Raw genomic sequence first — 16,831 nt, forward strand, 5'->3', positions numbered from 1 at the left:
AAAAAAGAAAGTTTAGAAACATTTTGTGGCATTGAAGTGAATCTGCTTATCTCAATAAGAAGAAGTGTTGCTAAAGTAAATATTCTTTATGTACTTTTAGGGCATTCCAGGTATCAAGGACACAGGTAAAAAAATGCGTATTGGAGTGGTGAACATGTGATGTATAAATAGGGAAAACAGAGGTGGGCATTTGGATGCACACAAGAAGGACAGATGGCAACATTGGTGCTATGCCAACTTGCCCTAAAACGCTGCACTGGCTCCCAGTGGGTGCCATGGTGACATTTAAGGCACCCTGCATTATCCATAAGGTAACTGAAGCAGAGGATCTTCATAGCTACAAAAAGTGACCCCACATTACAATCTCACCAGGAGCCTTTGTTCTGCATCTCAACACTTAGTTTTACAACAACCATTCATGCAGCTGAAATACAGCAGCTGATGCTTGTGAGTACCGGACCTCAAACTCAGCTATTTAAGAAATATTTTCCTGAATCTCCTCTTCGTTTTGTGTTCAAAGACTGATGGTTGATTGTCGCAACACATCCTTCAGGACTAATGATACACTGTCTAGTACAAACTGGTATCCTATACCCTGATGTCTGTACAAAGTCTTTATAGATAACAAAATGGCGACCAACTCTTTACAAAACACCAAAATTAAACAAAAAACTGTTAAAGAAGAGTGAGTCGATAACCTGGAGAAAATTCTTGAACAGTGTCCTGTGAAAGTGGTACTATAATTATTTGATGTGAGAGGAACTGAAAGTGGGTGAGTGAGATGAGAACCAATAAGAAAAATCCCCTTGAGTTCAAGATAGATTGTTTCTGGATTGGGGTACCATCAGATAAGGTCGAATTTTGAATAGCGCGCCAGGAGTTGATGAGCTCGGAAAGTCAGGTAGATTAAATGATTGCATGGGTCCACACCTGATTGAACAGGGTAGCAAGTATGCAGTATGAGTGTGTGTTAGTTGTGTCACATTCAAAATTCCTTGTGGCCAGAGAAAGCAAGTGTTAGAAATGGGGGTCCCTGGTTGGCAGAGGTAGGCACCTTTGTCCAAACAGGGACCCTTGCTTCTAGTCAGGATATGGGGGATACACATTTTAGATAACCCCTGCTCACCCCCTTGGTAGCTTGGCTTGAGCAGACAGGCTTATCCCAAAGACAATGTGTAAAGTATTTGTAGCAACACTCACAGTAACACAGTGAAAACATCACAAAAGGACAACACACCAGTTTCGAAAAATAAACTATCTTTATCTAAACTAAACAAGACCAAAACGTCAAAAATCTAAAATAAACTATCTTTATCTAAACTAAACAAGACCAAAATGACAAAAATCCAACATACACACTTTAAAAAAGTTTCAAGAAATGTTACCGTATGGATGCGTGACTTTTCACCAAAGTACCTGTAGATGCGTCAAAGTTCTAAAGCCAAACAGCCGCAGTCGGAAAACAAAGAGATGCGACACTCCTGAGACCTTGGGGAGGCGATGCGACAGTTCTGCAACACGCAGAGGGTGAGTTGCGTCGAATCCGGTCTGTATGGGGAGTGATGCGTTGATTCTTCGTGACAGTTCCGGTTCACGGGTGATGCATCAGGAAAGCGTGCCGCACATGTATGATGCGTGGAAATATAGGATGCGTCGGCGATCAATACGGCTTTGAGCGGCGCTGTGTCGGTCCTCTTCAGCCATGATCCCTCAATGCATCGATCTTAGCAGTTCTTCTTTCTTCCACCTCCCAAACAGCAGCAACATCCTCCAGAGGCCCAAAAATGGTACAGGCACCTCTAGGCAGGTCAGAACTCACAACAGCAGAGGTCAGGGAAGCTGGGGGTGAAGTCTTTGTGTCCCTGAGACTTCTGAACAGGAGGCCATCTAACTTCAGGCCCTTGGAGATCTCCTTCAAGCAGGGGACACAGCACATAGCAAAGTCCTTCTCCTTTCCTTGACAGAAACAGCAAATGCAGGCCAACCCAAGACACATAGCAAGGGCAGTTCTTCTCCTCAGTCTCTCGAGTTTTTTCCTTGGCAAAGGTTCCTCTTGAATTCCAGTAATGATCTAAAGTCTGGGGTTTTGGGTCTGAGACTTATACCCTAAAATGTCTTTGTTCTCTTTCTGAAAGGAGCTCTAAGCTAACCCTGGGGAAAGCACTCTGCTACGCTCTCGTAGTTTGCGAAGTTTGCGCTACTTCGCACTATGCAAATTGCACGTAGCACAGTGCAAACACGCGTAGCGCGGTGCAGCGGTCATTTTCTGCTTACTCGCGGTCCTCAGCGTCAAGTTGGCGACCGCGATCAAGCAAAATGACATCCTGGCGAGACTTTTTCCTCATTCGCGATCAGCAACATCAAGTTGCTGATCGTGAACGTGGAAAATAAACCTCCTGACAATATTCTCAATGAGGGGAGGTCAGGTTTCTCATTGCGAGTGGTCGCGTATGCTCGGGACCGCTCACGATGAGAAACTACCAGTCCGCGTTGAGCAAGCTGCCGCTCGAGTAAAAATCTACTCTAGCGGCAGTAAAAGACAGCTCGCACTGTGCAAGATGCCGTTTTCAATGATTGCACAGTGCGGACAAGCATCCGGCACTGTGCAATTATCGAGAACTGGTCACTATGCAGTTTGAGTAGTGCTACGCGTAGTGCGAAGTGCACTTCGCGCAGCTACGCATAGTGCTACTTTGCGAACTACGCCCAGGCTTACTTTGATACCAGTTCAAACCAGTTCTGGGGGGCATTCTGCAAGTGCACAACAACATCCATTGTCAGTGTGAGCCTTGGCCCCAGAAACACCACAGGCGGGTGAAGCCAGCATTATGGAAAGCTGGCACAGCTCTATTCAGGTACAGGTGCTACTCCTCCCACCACTCTAAATGCAAATCAGGCCTATTCAGCCGAGTGCTGACTCATCCAGACTCCTGGAGCCACTGCGCCTCCCCAGCCCCTGTGACTCCAAAGCCAGAAAATCAATCCACAAATAGGCAGAGGCACATAGGAAAGTTCAACAGGAAAATAGCCACTTTCTAAAAGTGATATTTTCGAACACACAATTTCAAAACCATCTTTACTAAAAGATGTGTTATCAAATCCTAAGTTTAGGGATACTAAACTCAATTTTTTAATCTTATCCCTATGGGAAGATATGCTTCAAAAATGTTACAAAGCATTTCCCATTCTGTCATATAGGGCAAGATAGCCTTTCAATCGTGAAAAACGAAATTGGCAGTATTTCACTATCAGGACATGTTACACACACCAGGACATGTCCTACCTTTCACATACACTGAACCCTGCCCAGGGGGGTACCTTGGGTTTACCATAGGGCTGTCCTATGTAAAGAAAAGGGAAGGGAAGGGTAGGGCCCGGCAGATGGGTGAATTTGCCAAGTCGACATGGCAGTTAAACTGCGGGCAGGCACCGCAGTGGCAGGCCTGAGACATCTTTTCAGAGCTACTCATGTGGGTGGCACAATCAGTGTTGCAGGCCCACTAGTAGCATTTGATTTGCCAGCCCTGACATACTCAGTGCACTTTACTAGGGACCTACTGGTAAAACAAATTTGCCAGTCAGATAGAACCAATCACAATAACAATGTACACAGAGAGCATATGCCCTTTAGCACTGATCAGTAGTGGTAAAGTGCCAAGAGCCCTACGGCCAACAACAACAGGTTAGGAAAAAATAGGAGGAACAAGCAAAAAGTTTGGGGATAACCCTGCAAAAAGGCCATTTCCAACAGGAAGATATCTGGTTCTGCGGGGATTTCGTTTTTCATTGGTCTAGGGATTTGTGCATCTAAAATGAAGTATGGGATACTGCTGAGATGTTCTTTCAAGGATTTGGAAATGCTACCCTCTTCTAACTACTGGGCAAGGGATACTTAGGCTTCCAGAACCTTTTGCCATGCCAGTATGGAGGGACAGTAATCAGAAATCTCTCCAACTCCTCTCTCAGGTAGAGGGAGAGCTAAGGCTGAATTACTATCCAGCTATGCCTAATATACCACCTTGAAGGCTTTGCTTGATGCAGAAGTCAATAACATGGCATTGGCAGCAGGAGCAGGAATTCAAGATCGCCCATCTGCTCCAGAAAACGTTAGGGTCAGCAGCGCAGGACAACAATGGTGGATTAGGTGTGGTGTGTGCAGGGATTCTTTAACGGTCTTCATTAACAATTCCACAGCACTCAATTCAACGCTACACAATTCCACACCATGCAACATAATTACACCCCTCATAATACCTATCAATGTCACATAATTCAGCTCCACATAATTACACTGTCCTCCATACCACATAAATACACTCCATATAATGCTACTCTATCCCACATAGCAACACTCCACATTAGGACACTCCACACAATGCCACATAATTCCACTCAACATATTTTCACTCAACACAGAACAGTTCCATGCCACACAATTCAACTCCATACAATTCCATTCCACACCACATCATTCCACACCAAACCACATAATTCCACTACACAACAAATAATTCCACTCCACTTCACATACATCCAATCCACACCACAGAATTCCACACCATGCTACGAAATGAAACATCATGCCAGATAAATCCACTCCACTACATGCCACTGCAGAACACACAATAGCACTCACCACAATTACACTCTATGACACACAATCCAACTCCACATAATTCCACTGCACTCAATACTACATAATTACTACCACATAATTCTACCGTACACCATACCACATCATTTCACTTCTCACAGCTGCACTCAACACTAAACAATTCCACGCCACACAATTCCACAACAAACAATTTCACAACAAATTATTGCACAACAAACAATTCCACTCCAATCCACATAATTCCACTCCACGCCATAGACATCCACTCTACTCCATAACACATGGCTAAAATACATTAACATTGACAACGCCTATCGCTCTCAGATCACTGAGACCAGATGCATTTGCCAATGCTCATTATTTTTCTTGCTACCTTGCAAACTCTGTTGCCCTTGTTAGTAAACTCATCAACCTCAACATCATACAACATCATCTGTCCCCTGCTCACCCTCCAGCAGTACCTGTCACAACTTGCACAGAATGCTTAAACTGGCCAAGTAGGCTCTTAGAGGAGCCCAAACATCACCTGGACTGGCAGACTGTGGATGGGTTTAACTACAGACGTATTGAAGTTGAATCCACTTGGTCCATCTAGCAGCCAGTCTTGCACTGTTGGGATTAATACTTTATACTTGGTCATTTCTGAATGACGTCCCACAAACCCAATGCAATGCCTATAAATCATATACTACTTTTTATGAAGTTCTGTGTCAGACCGGCTGCCATTGCCAGGGGCTGTCTTGGAATTCCCGCCTCTGTCATTTTTTAGATCCAATGCCTGACATAATGCCAGTATTGTTTATTCTGAGGACACATCTGCTCAGGATGCCTAAAATCTGCTTCAGTATCACCTCATTCAATGCGGCTCCATGAGTAGTTGGGTATACACGTTTCGGTCTCTTGGGTGTGTTGTATTTTTATGTGAAAACTTAAATTGCAATATTAATTTAACTATTGACCCAAATAATGTTCAAATCTAAGCTTGCTTACACAAATGCGCATTTAAAATGTAGCCTCTACATTCATATTGAGCAGTGTTCGATCTCTATAAAAATAAATGCCTGTAAAAACATAAGTGCCAGGACTCTCATCAGGAGGCCACTGCACTTTGCACCACACATTGCCGCTGTACTTACACAACTACTAACCATCACACTGCTACAATTGACAATTCTTATTGTTCGAGGCCAGCAAATCCTTAAGAATGGCTTGGGTGGCAGGTATTAGTTGTTTTTAATTTCTATTGAATTAACAAACAATTGTTTTTTCTGCTCATCTTTAAATTGCACAAACAACACCACCATGTGGCAGCCGTCTTAAGTGCGGGTTCTGGCAATTAAGTGCGGATGCCGGCAATTTAGTGCTGGTACTGTGCACCGGACGCCACCCGCTCAAATTAAGCACTGCTTATGAATCCTTAAAATATCCTTCCAATCACGTCTGATCACACTGTCAACAAGTGCTGCACTTCTAAATTTCCAATATCCATTTGTATCCTCAATGCTAGTGTCACTGTCAAGTGTTCAGACAATGGTCCTGGGCAGTATTTGGGCACCCGCATCACGTTCAGCAACTTGTCTAAACCACCATGCACAGACAGGTTGACTTTTCAGGTAAAGTTGTCACCATGTATTAGCGGACCCTAAAAACTCTTGGGAGTGTTACAAGAACATTAGCTGGATGTGCCATGTGTCTGGCTTTCTCAGTGAGACTGCTGAGCTCTAGACTAATAATTGTGTCAATTCTCATGCACAAAATCAGAATTTCAAAACAAATACTTTTAGATTTCTCATAAAGCACAGGGTTGTCAAAATGATATCAGTATACATTCACCTGTATAATATCTGTAACACTTCCATGTGGGGTCGCATACATGCCCTCCTTGTCGTCTACAGGATTCACCAACCTGAAACCTATGCAGTGGTGAATTAGGGTAGTGCCCACTCTAGAATGTGTGCTGAAGTAGGAATAGCATCTGCTTGAGCCCCACTCTTTGCAAACTGTGCAGGATTAATATGCAAAAGAGGACCCTCTTGAAGCTTCTTCAAACTGGTACTGTGTTGCTTGAGATATGCCAGAAACCTCATTTTCTTGGAATGATTATTGAGGTTCCTGACATTCAATGAAATAAATCTTACACACAGCATAACATTAGTCCCACCACTCAGCTGATGGTTCGTGGTCTACAAGACTGGTGAACTAGGACATACTCCAAAACACAGGCTTGCTTATAGCACTATTGTGCCTGCCATAATGTTTTTCCCTGGTTTTGCTTTCCCTCCAAACCCACATCCAAGCTGAAAACACTACAACTGTCAGTGAAACCCCCTTCATAATCAAGATCATTGCAGTAGGTGGGCTGAACTGCCCCTCAATATACTGGACCGGATGGCCCTTTATAAAATGATGGTCCTCTCACAGCTCCTATACATTCTACTGAAATGTCCTTTCCTTCTACCAAGCCAATGCATAGCTTCCCTGGCTTCCCAGGTGGATAAATTGCTCTGGGCTGACAACCCCCACGTAGCTGCTCAGTAGCAAAACTGATCTCCCAAATATTAATCAAATGATGTGTAATTACACTAGGGGTGTAGAAAAAAACACAGATTGTCTACTATTTTCTGAGACACAATGTATAAAAGTGATGTTATCTAGAACAGTGTGCAACGACTGGGGTAAAAATATATCCAGCCACCCGCTCTTTCATCCTCACAACGCTCAATGCTCCAAGAGGGTTAATGAAATTATGACTCAGACCTACAGCATATGAATTAGGCACCAGGAGACCTTATTTGTTGTTCATTAGGGAGCTATATATTGTAAACCAATACGTATTCTCAAGTATATCCGGTGCTTGTACTGCCAATATAGAAGTGCAAGTACTCCTTGTCCCAGAACCGGCACTCTCCCATTGAAAGCAATGGAGCAGTGCTGAAAAGTGCCGGTACTATCCCTTTCGAATTAAAGAAGTGCAGATTAGGGGTGGGCGGAATTTGCATAATCGCATTACGCAAATCTCCGCGAAACTGTAAAAATCTCTGCGAACATGAAAAATTCCGCGAACATGCGGAATGGCTTGTTCGCGATGCTTTTTAACTGTTCGCAATCGCTGTTTGCATGCTCGGGAGTGGGGTGAATATCTTGCGAACACGCATTTGAGAACGCCAACAAGCAAAAAATTTCGCGAAGTCGCGGAACGCAGAATTTGGGGCAATTTTGCGTTCTCAGCAGAACGCAAAATTACCCAAATTCGGCAAATTCCGCGTACTTAACAGAATTTACCGTCCAGGCCTAGTGCAGATGCTGAGTGCTTAATAGGACCTGCCCACTAAAACACAGGGTAAATCTACTATGTCCTATGTTTGAGACCCAGTGGTTCATTTCAGGCATCATTGCTTTAGTCTGAAGCTTTGACATGCCCTCCCCATTTTCTGACAGTTCTGTTTAGTTGCCTGCTCAGCAGACCATACCAAGGTGACATATGATGATTGAAGAAGATTCTGGTGTCTTCCACAGTGCTGCTTTCTTGGCTGATTTTACCACTGATGTAAAGGTCTGGTAACATCATTGATCTAGAACCCTGTGTAAACAAGCTTGTTTTTCATCTCCTGCTCCCAGCCTGGTAAACATCCTTGACACCGTGATCAGGTTATCTGGACAATGGTCTGACTGTTGGGCCCTGATCAGGTTGATTAAACAATGACTTGAAAGACCGGGCTTTGATCAAGGCAATTGAACAATGACCTGAAAAGACTGCCTTGATCAAAGCCGAGTGAATAATGATTTGTGTACCAAGCCTTGACCAGGGCACCATCTACAAACGTCGTCTGGATCTGGTTATCAACTGCAAACACTGCCCTGATTAAACAATGAACTAACAGCCAACAGACTGGGATGAAAAAGTATAAAAGGCTTGTAAGCTACAGTGTGAAGTAGCAGCCTCCTCTATCTTGTCTCTGACTAGCTTGGGACTCTGTTCCATAGTCCGGGCTATTGAAATAAATCTGGGTTCCTCCTGCAGAGGAAGGCTCCTGTGTCTCCTTTTACTAAGAATGGAAGGTATGGAAGACTAGGGCGGTTCCCCCGCCGTCGAGACCCAGTAAGTGGGTTTAACCGGTTCTTCAACAGGGCTAAAAACGTGCATTGGATCTAGAAGATGGCAGGAGAGGTGGAAGTTTAACACTCATGAACTGAGGCATCTGACATCACATCCTTACTTAGGATAATGCTTAGCTCAAATGATACGTGGAAGAACATTAAAAATACTAGTGGTAGTGCATATGGCCTACTAAAATTCAATAGCCTCTACACATCATGGCTTCCAATCATAAAAAATCTTTAAATCCAAAGTGCTTGAAATTACTGATTTTGGAACCATACTATAGGTCAAATAAGACTCAAAGAAAATTGAGGTGACTGAAGGATAGATTTCGTAAAGAGAATTACAATTTTGGTGGCAATGCCTGTAGCAGTAATAGATATAGAAGAAGACTATCAAAGACATCATTGGCCAGATTGTACACTTTTATTATATTGGACTAACACTTTAGATAAAAAGAAAGCGCTGTTAATTGCATTTCTAGTGGAGATGATGAGGGGGGGTCAAAATATCATGGTCATAAAAATATCAAACTATAACAATATAGAGTCCACAGAATTGCCAACTTATATATCACCAAGGTAAATAGATGCGGACTTAAGAACAGAAAATGTTTGCAACAAAGTAGTGGTACTTGACTACAACAGAATCAATGTGCATCTGATCACTGAAGTCGATTTTATGATATTCAGCGCTGGAGAAAGTAGCAGTTGTAAACATGTAGCGTACTCTGATTTGAGGGCAAACATGCACGTATCTTGTTCAAATTAAAAGGTATAAATAGTATTTGTAAATTAACACAAATTAACGAAATACACAATTTCCTGCCAAAATGGATTGTGATCTGCTCAAGAAAGGAAGATACCTAGGGCCTCATTTATGAAAAGTGATGCATCGCTGCGTGAAAACAGCGATCCGTCCCTTTTCATTGCGCCCTCCTTGCGACACCAATGATGCGTCATATTTACAGTATGACGCATCATGTCGCAAGGAGTTACAGATACGCCAGTATTTCTGACGTATCTGTAGGCGCAAAAGTGACGCATTGCTGGAGTGTGTCACAAAAGTGACGCAACTCCAGCAATGTGTCCTTTCACGTGGGCAAGCCCCATGTGAAAGGGCCTGCGTCAGTTTGAGTCATTTGAGGCATTTGAGTCCTAGAAGTGGCACAGTAAAATCTCATAGATTTCACTGCATCACTTCCATGACCCTTGCTTGCGTCAATACGCCCCCCTTGAATACATTATACCTGGCGCAGGTATAATGTGGCGGAGGGGGTTACAAAGTGACGCATCTACCTAGATGCTTCACTTTGTAAATATGGCGCAACAAGGCGCATTTTTTACGCCACTGGTGCATCACAAAAAGTGACGCACCGGCGGCGTAAAAGTGACGCACAGCTTCATAAATGAGGCCCCTAAAATCAACTAACTATTTTAGAGGTCGTTCATCCGCGTCTTAGAAAGGGAAACCTGTTCCCTGGAGCCAGACTGGGAAAGTCCTCTCTTCAAATTTCAATGCTGAGTTTTGGGAAAACTTTGCAAATGACTTATTCTGGTCACCCCTTATGAACCTCACAGTGCAGTTAGCTGGCTGGAAGTCAGCGAATTTAAAGAAGTATCCTAGAATCAAAGTGAAATGTCACAGCCATGGACATCAAAGGGGGACAAAAGCCTGTCAGATTAAGGGGTTTAATATTCTAACCAAACAGTGATCTACTGACATATCACTGATTTACACTTGGGCGGGTTTTCAAATCCAGAAATAGATGAGGCTTAAATGTTAGAGATGTCAGATCTCTCACATGCAAATCCTGATTAACTTTCCTGAATATTCTTTTAAGCAACCTATGTTTGATATAGCTATGAAGAATTCATGTTTATAGCTTCTACCAAGTCTTCTTTAAAGCCTGTTTGTTTCTTGGTTTCTTTTAAAGCACATTTTTCAGAGTATGAACACAGTAAAGGGAGTGGATTTGTTTGCAGTGTGTTTTCTGTCTTGCCCTCTTCCATAATTTAACCTGAATCTATTGATTCTTTCTGCATTACTCCCAGTACCATTTCTCCTATTATACTGACAAAGATAATTGCCCTTTGAATTTGATTTGCATGAATAATTTATTGAACTTTCATATCATTTTAAACACGCGAAACATAAGATAACTTCAAGGTGTACTTTTTTGTTTTTTTCTCCAGGGGGCTATGGAACAAATGGGAAAAATTGGGAACATCGTGCAGCCCAACTGCCAAGACAAAAGGTAACTTAAAGTGAAACCTGTGCATGTTAAACATGTGTTGTTCGAATGAGCAAGTTTACACTACTAATACGTAAATATATGTTTACATACATTACTGGGCCAGCACGAGGAAAGAGCCCCAATTGTGCCTTTGTCAGGAGACCTACACTAGAGAGGCTTACACGGAATCTGTCGATACTGTTTGCTTTTGTTTAACAGCGTTAGGAAAGCTACCGAGGGTATTCGGTGTCAGTGGTCCTAAACCCTGTTTTATGGTTCCTCTTTCCCGGTGGTCTTTCTGTCCATAAAGCACGGTACGTTTCTGAGATGTGCTGGCGAGAGCAGCCTCACACAGAGCACGAGATGTAAATGTTAGCACCTGCTGTGAAAGAATTCAACACTCCACTTATATGATTATGGCAGTAGCTTAAAATAGGGCGACATGAAAAAGACAAGTTACACTACCCCGGCTCCTTAAGTGTCCGCTTCTGTTTAAAAAAAAAATGAACTCTCCACTCGGAATTGTGAATTTAAGGATGTTTTTTCTACCGAAGAGGAAATGTTTTTTCCTTGGATTATAACCCAAACAGTTCCGAGTAATGTAACTTCAGATTTGTATTCGCAGAGTTCTGGCGATTGAAAATGGGAATGTTTTTGGACATGCCTACTTAAAGTCATTTTAGACATGCTTTGAATTTCTGTAGATTAGCAGTCCCTATGGATATGTTAGTTGTCTCTTCCATGCCGCCATCTTGTTTTGAGGAGTTGTGGATATGGCAGATTAAATTGTCACTGTTCAATCTGCTCTGCTCCTTTAACAACAAAGCCATACATATTTCAGTGAGACACGGCGAAGCTTGTCTCTGTTGGCCTGTGTGCCTTCTTCAGCTGCTAATTCTGCTACTGTCCTTGGCAGAGCTCTCCATGAACACCACAGTATATGAAATCCTGCCCACTTTCGACATCCAGCTAAACCTTATATATTCAGTAGTCTGCATCCCTGCAGATCGGAATACACTACTTATCTTCCTACTTTATGCACTCACTCTCATCTTTATACCTCCCGGCTTTTACAGACTAAGGGGCATATTATCAAGCCTGTGCGCTAAAATTATCGCCGCTTTATCGGCTGAAAACGGCCGATAAAGCGGCGATAATGGGCTTGATAATATGCTCTGTGGAATTCCAATCGAAGCCCATGTTAGATGTCTTCACATCTAACATGCGCTTCGATTGGAATTCCATAGAGCATATTATCAAGCCCATTATCGCCGCTTTATCGGCCGTTTTCAGCCGATAAAGCGGCGATAATTTTAGCGCACAGGCTTGATAATATGCCCCCACATCCTGGCTGCACTATATCACCGAAGCTACTGTGGCCTGCTTAGAACAAAGCAAGCAGAGGCTACCTCTGACCACACCTGGCCAAACGTGTTTCAGAAGACTTTAGCACAGTCCAAAAAACACAACCAGACTCTGTTATTTGGTACATAGACAAATGACATAAGTGCTTAGTGCTGAGATCTGAGTGTAAGCAGCAGATAGTAGGGTTTTATATTGTTAGAAAAACATATGAATTTATTTTCATAAAAAATAAAAACAAACTAAACCTGTTGGAAATGGCCCTTTTTGCAGGATTACCCTAAACTTTTTGCCTTCCCCCTCCTATTTTTTCTGAACTCGCTTTGTTTAGCTTTAGGACTCTGGGCACTTTACCACTGCTCCCCAGTTCTAAAGCGTATGTGCTCTCTCCCTAAAACATGGTAGCATTAGCTCATACCCTATTGGCATACTTAATTTACTTAGAAGTCCCTAGTATAGTGCACTTCATGTGTCCAGGGCCTGTAAATTGAAGGGCTACTAGTGGGCCTGCAGCAGTGCTTGTGCCACCTACATAAGTAGACCCTTAACCATTTCTCAAGCCTGCCACTGCAGGGCCTGTGTGTGTAGTTTACTGCCAATTCAACTTGGCATTTAAAACTACTTGCCAAGCCTTAAACTCCCCTTGTATTGCACATAGAGCACCCCTAAGGGAGGCCCAAGATAGCCGTATGGGCTGGGTGCGGTGTAAGTAAAGGGTAGGACATGTGCTTTTATGTTTTGCATATCCTGGTAGTGATAAACAGCCTATTTTGTTTTTCACTGTAGTTTGGCCTAATCCTCTCGTAGGCTAGCATGGGAATTTAATTATATACTTTTAAGTGGTAATTTCTGATCACAAAGGAGTAGCTTTGGTATGTTTAGAATGGTAGTAATAAATGTGTTGGATTTCACATTACTCTTTTAGAAATGTCACTTTTAGAAAGTAGGCATTTCTCTGTGCTTATAACTCTTTGTGCTTTGCAGCTTGTCTCCAATACAAGTCTGGGTTGGTGACAGCTACACTTTGTGCATTCCCTCTAGACAGCCACAACACAGGAAGGGCTGGGCATGACAGGGGATACACCTGCATTCATCTGAATACTGACAGCCTTCCTGGGCAGGAAGGGGGAGAAGTGGCTCACACTTGCATCTGAATAGGTTGGGTCCTGCCTCATACAAAGGACTGTTTTACCCCCTGCAGATAGTCTAGAGCCAAGTCTGGTTTGAAAGAGATCCTTGTGCCCTTCGGATGGTTCATTTGAAGTCACCCCCACATCAAAAACATTTTTGGGTATAAGTACTGGGGCTCTGACCCCATCAACTCAGAAACTTCTGGCTCTTGAACTGGACCTGTATGTATGTATGTATGTATGTATGTATAGGCATTTATATAGCGCACTACTTACCCGGAGGGTCCCAAGGCGCTTCGACCGCTGCGAAACCCTTCCTGGCTTCCCTGAGAGATGGTCCCTTAATGGGTATCTCCAGGGTGAGACCAGGTATCCCCGGCGGTCTGGTGGGGCCGTTAGTGAAGATGAGGCAAGCTAATGCCCAGAGTTGCCGAGTGTGATCGCTGATCAGAGTGGGCACCGAGGCGAGAGAATTATCGAGTCCGCTGACCCTGGTCCAGAAACCTGCCGCGCTGGGAATCGAACCCTGGTCCCGGGCCGTCCTCTGCTCTTGGGTCTGCCGCCTCTACTCTGTCAGAAGAACTGCCATGCTGCTTTAAGGACTGCTTTTCTGGAAGTACTGCTGCCTGCTTTTTGTCCTTCTGCCTGACTGTGCTGAAAGAGAGCTGAACTCTGCCTTCCATCCAAAGTGACCTCCAATGGCTTGTTGGCTTGCCTTTCTGAAGTCTCAAGGACTCAAAAGTCTTCCTGTAATGCTGCTGTTGCATTCAACATGTGAGCAGTGCCAGGATTGGTGGGAGTTGCCTCACTCGGCCCTCCACAGAGCCCTGGAGGCCTGCACTGTCTCTCAACCCGGATGTCATAAGACAGCCAGTTTGAAAGATTTAGGGTGCGCATGTGTTGTGGCCATCGCAAAATGGCCGGCAAAAAGACATGCACACTTTAAACAGTCCTATACCAGCCCACCCTCCTCACTGCTGAGTGACATGCCTTTGTCACTCAGCAGCAGCCCGCCCCCATCCTGGCACTCGGCTCGGGGGATGAAAAATAAAATATTAATTAATTACCATTTTATTTTTCATCTTTGGGGGGATTTCTAAGTGGGGCAACGCTCCTCCGCTCTAATGGAGGAGCCTCCCCTGCATCATATCTCCCATAAGCAAACATAAAATCTGCAAGGACCATCCCTTCAGACCTAAGTTACATTACAACCTTAAATCACTTCACATTTTGATCATTTCTAAAGTAATTTTGAGACAGCATGTGAAGCCCCCAGACATCCTATCTTCACTGCATATGTCCTCTAACATAAGTCATGGAAAACATTCATGCTATGTCCCTTTAAAACCTTCATGTGCTCCCGGCCATACAAATGAAGAAAGAAAAGCAGTTCAATACATATTAGCTATGCCATAATGTGGTCACCAGCACAGAAGATACTGTAATCAGCATTCTGCTATTACGCTTCACCCCCCTTTGCTCCCAGCTGCAATGTCTAGCAAGGACAATAAATGCCCTTCTTACTCCCCCTTGAACTTCAATAGCCTGTCTTCACTCATTGCAAATAGATGTCCCATACAATTCTTGAAAATCATATAATATCTTATGATTCTCTGCTCGGTCTCCAGCAGTACGGTGCATTTCAGCCTGTCCCTGTTTCAGTTCTAACCTGCACTCCTCGCGTGCTACCTCCCCATCTCAGCCTGTGCTCGTCCTTGGGGCAAACAACTTCTCCTGTACACCATATTGCACATACAGACCCTGATTCATCAGATCACTGACCTTATCCTCTCAGGTCCTATTTTCATTTACAGAACCCCTCAATCACTCCTTTCTCACTGGCTCTTTATTCAAACTGCTTCGATTCCTGCCTCTATTCAAGAATCCATCAGTGGATCCCTCAATCAACTATCATCTGGTTTCCCAACTCTGTTTTCTCCAAAACCTTTGACCGCCATGTCTTCAACAGGATTGTTTAGTTTGCTCGTCTCAGAGACTTTTCACTCTCTTCCAGTCTGAGTTCCAATTTCAGCATCTCTGTTCAGCACAAAAAATGTTTCCCTTTGGCATTAACGTTCCTCTTCTGGTGCTGCTCAAAGAGTGTTGATTGTTGAGTTTAATTGACAATAGATAAATGTGATGTCAAACTCGCTTCTCAATATATTGATTGGAATTGGGTGGATTCACTGTTCTAAATCCAGGTTTAGCATTATGTGATCCAATATTTGATAGTGAGATTAGATTCAGACCGTGTTTTTTGCGTGGAGGTATTATGTAAAGTCGAGGTAGTTTTTTTTTTTGCACTCTACATTTTTATGTAACCCCAAGCTTCCCTAAATTGTATTACGGGCAGATGCTCCAGTTCCTCAAAGCACAGGTGTCATGGGTCCTGGGTCCAAATGCAAGCACAGAAAATGGATCTAAACTACTGGTAGAGATAGTAAAAAAAACTCTAATTGTTGGCCGGTGAGCCCCTCAGTCCCCCACGTCTGCAGCTGCTTCTATAATGATAGCTGTACCTCTGCTTAAAATCTCCCTACAAAGGGTTAAACGTGCTTGCAAAGCTCACTCATTCAATTCTATATGGGTCAAGTCATGAAACAACTATGAGGCATGTTTATCAAGACTTTGCGCATGTTTAATAAACATCCCCCTTAAGTTGCTTTAGATTTCCAGTCCAACCCTGAGGAAAATAATACTCTGTTTCCACTCACTTCACTATTTTAATAAGCCGGCGATGGAATAAAATGTCAGTCAGTCGCCACTAGAACATAAACAAGTTTACTGAAAGAACTGCCAGACTTCAAATAATATTTGTGAATTTCATAAAGAGCTTAGGAACGGCTCGCCTCTCTCTGTAGAAGTTCCTCTGCTCTAATTAAATGAATGTCATATTGACATCTCTGTTGTGTCGTGTGATCTATGCTCAAGGGGCATCTAACCCTGACTAGGCCTAGCACGTGGCCCTAGAATAAACTCAGCCAGACACTGGGAAATAAAGTTGCTTGGTCGGTCGGCGCGTGTCTCTGAACGCCCTCTCACGTGCTCGACCTCTTTTTATTATAGGGCGGTCACATGACCAACTTGTCCGTCCCTCCGGACCTCAGGGGCGGACCCTCGGGGACACAACATTCCTCCTAAAACAAGAAAAACAACAAAACCAAAAACACACTGCAACGTTGCAAACATAGTCCGATCAAACCCATGGTCTCACTAGTATCGGGTCCGAAACTTTCAGCGTCTTTCGCAAAGGCTAGCGCATTAAGTTCAAACATTGTGGGCACATGTAAAAATGAGAACAGTCTTACGTAAAGTAGTCCCTCAGCCAACTGGAGGGGGTGGGGTTGGCACGTAGCTGGCGTTGGGACCCTCGCTGAGTCATCGGCTCT

The 16,831-nt window shown here is 43.6% G+C and overlaps 1 protein-coding gene across 1 annotated transcript in view; it reads left to right on the forward strand.

The window, feature by feature from the left end:
* FGGY (FGGY carbohydrate kinase domain containing) overlaps positions 1-16,831 on the forward strand; it is a 1,923,203-nt gene that overhangs the window by 1,869,091 nt on the left and 37,281 nt on the right. Inside the window, exon 15 of the mRNA XM_086953024.1 lies at positions 10,910-10,971. Within this exon, the coding sequence (XP_086809150.1) occupies positions 10,910-10,971 (62 nt within the window). The remainder of the gene's footprint in view (positions 1-10,909; positions 10,972-16,831) is intronic.

Source organism: Lissotriton vulgaris, chromosome 1_1, assembly GCF_964263255.1.
Source record: "Lissotriton vulgaris chromosome 1_1, aLisVul1.2, whole genome shotgun sequence".
NCBI classification, from domain to species: domain Eukaryota; kingdom Metazoa; phylum Chordata; class Amphibia; order Caudata; family Salamandridae; genus Lissotriton; species Lissotriton vulgaris.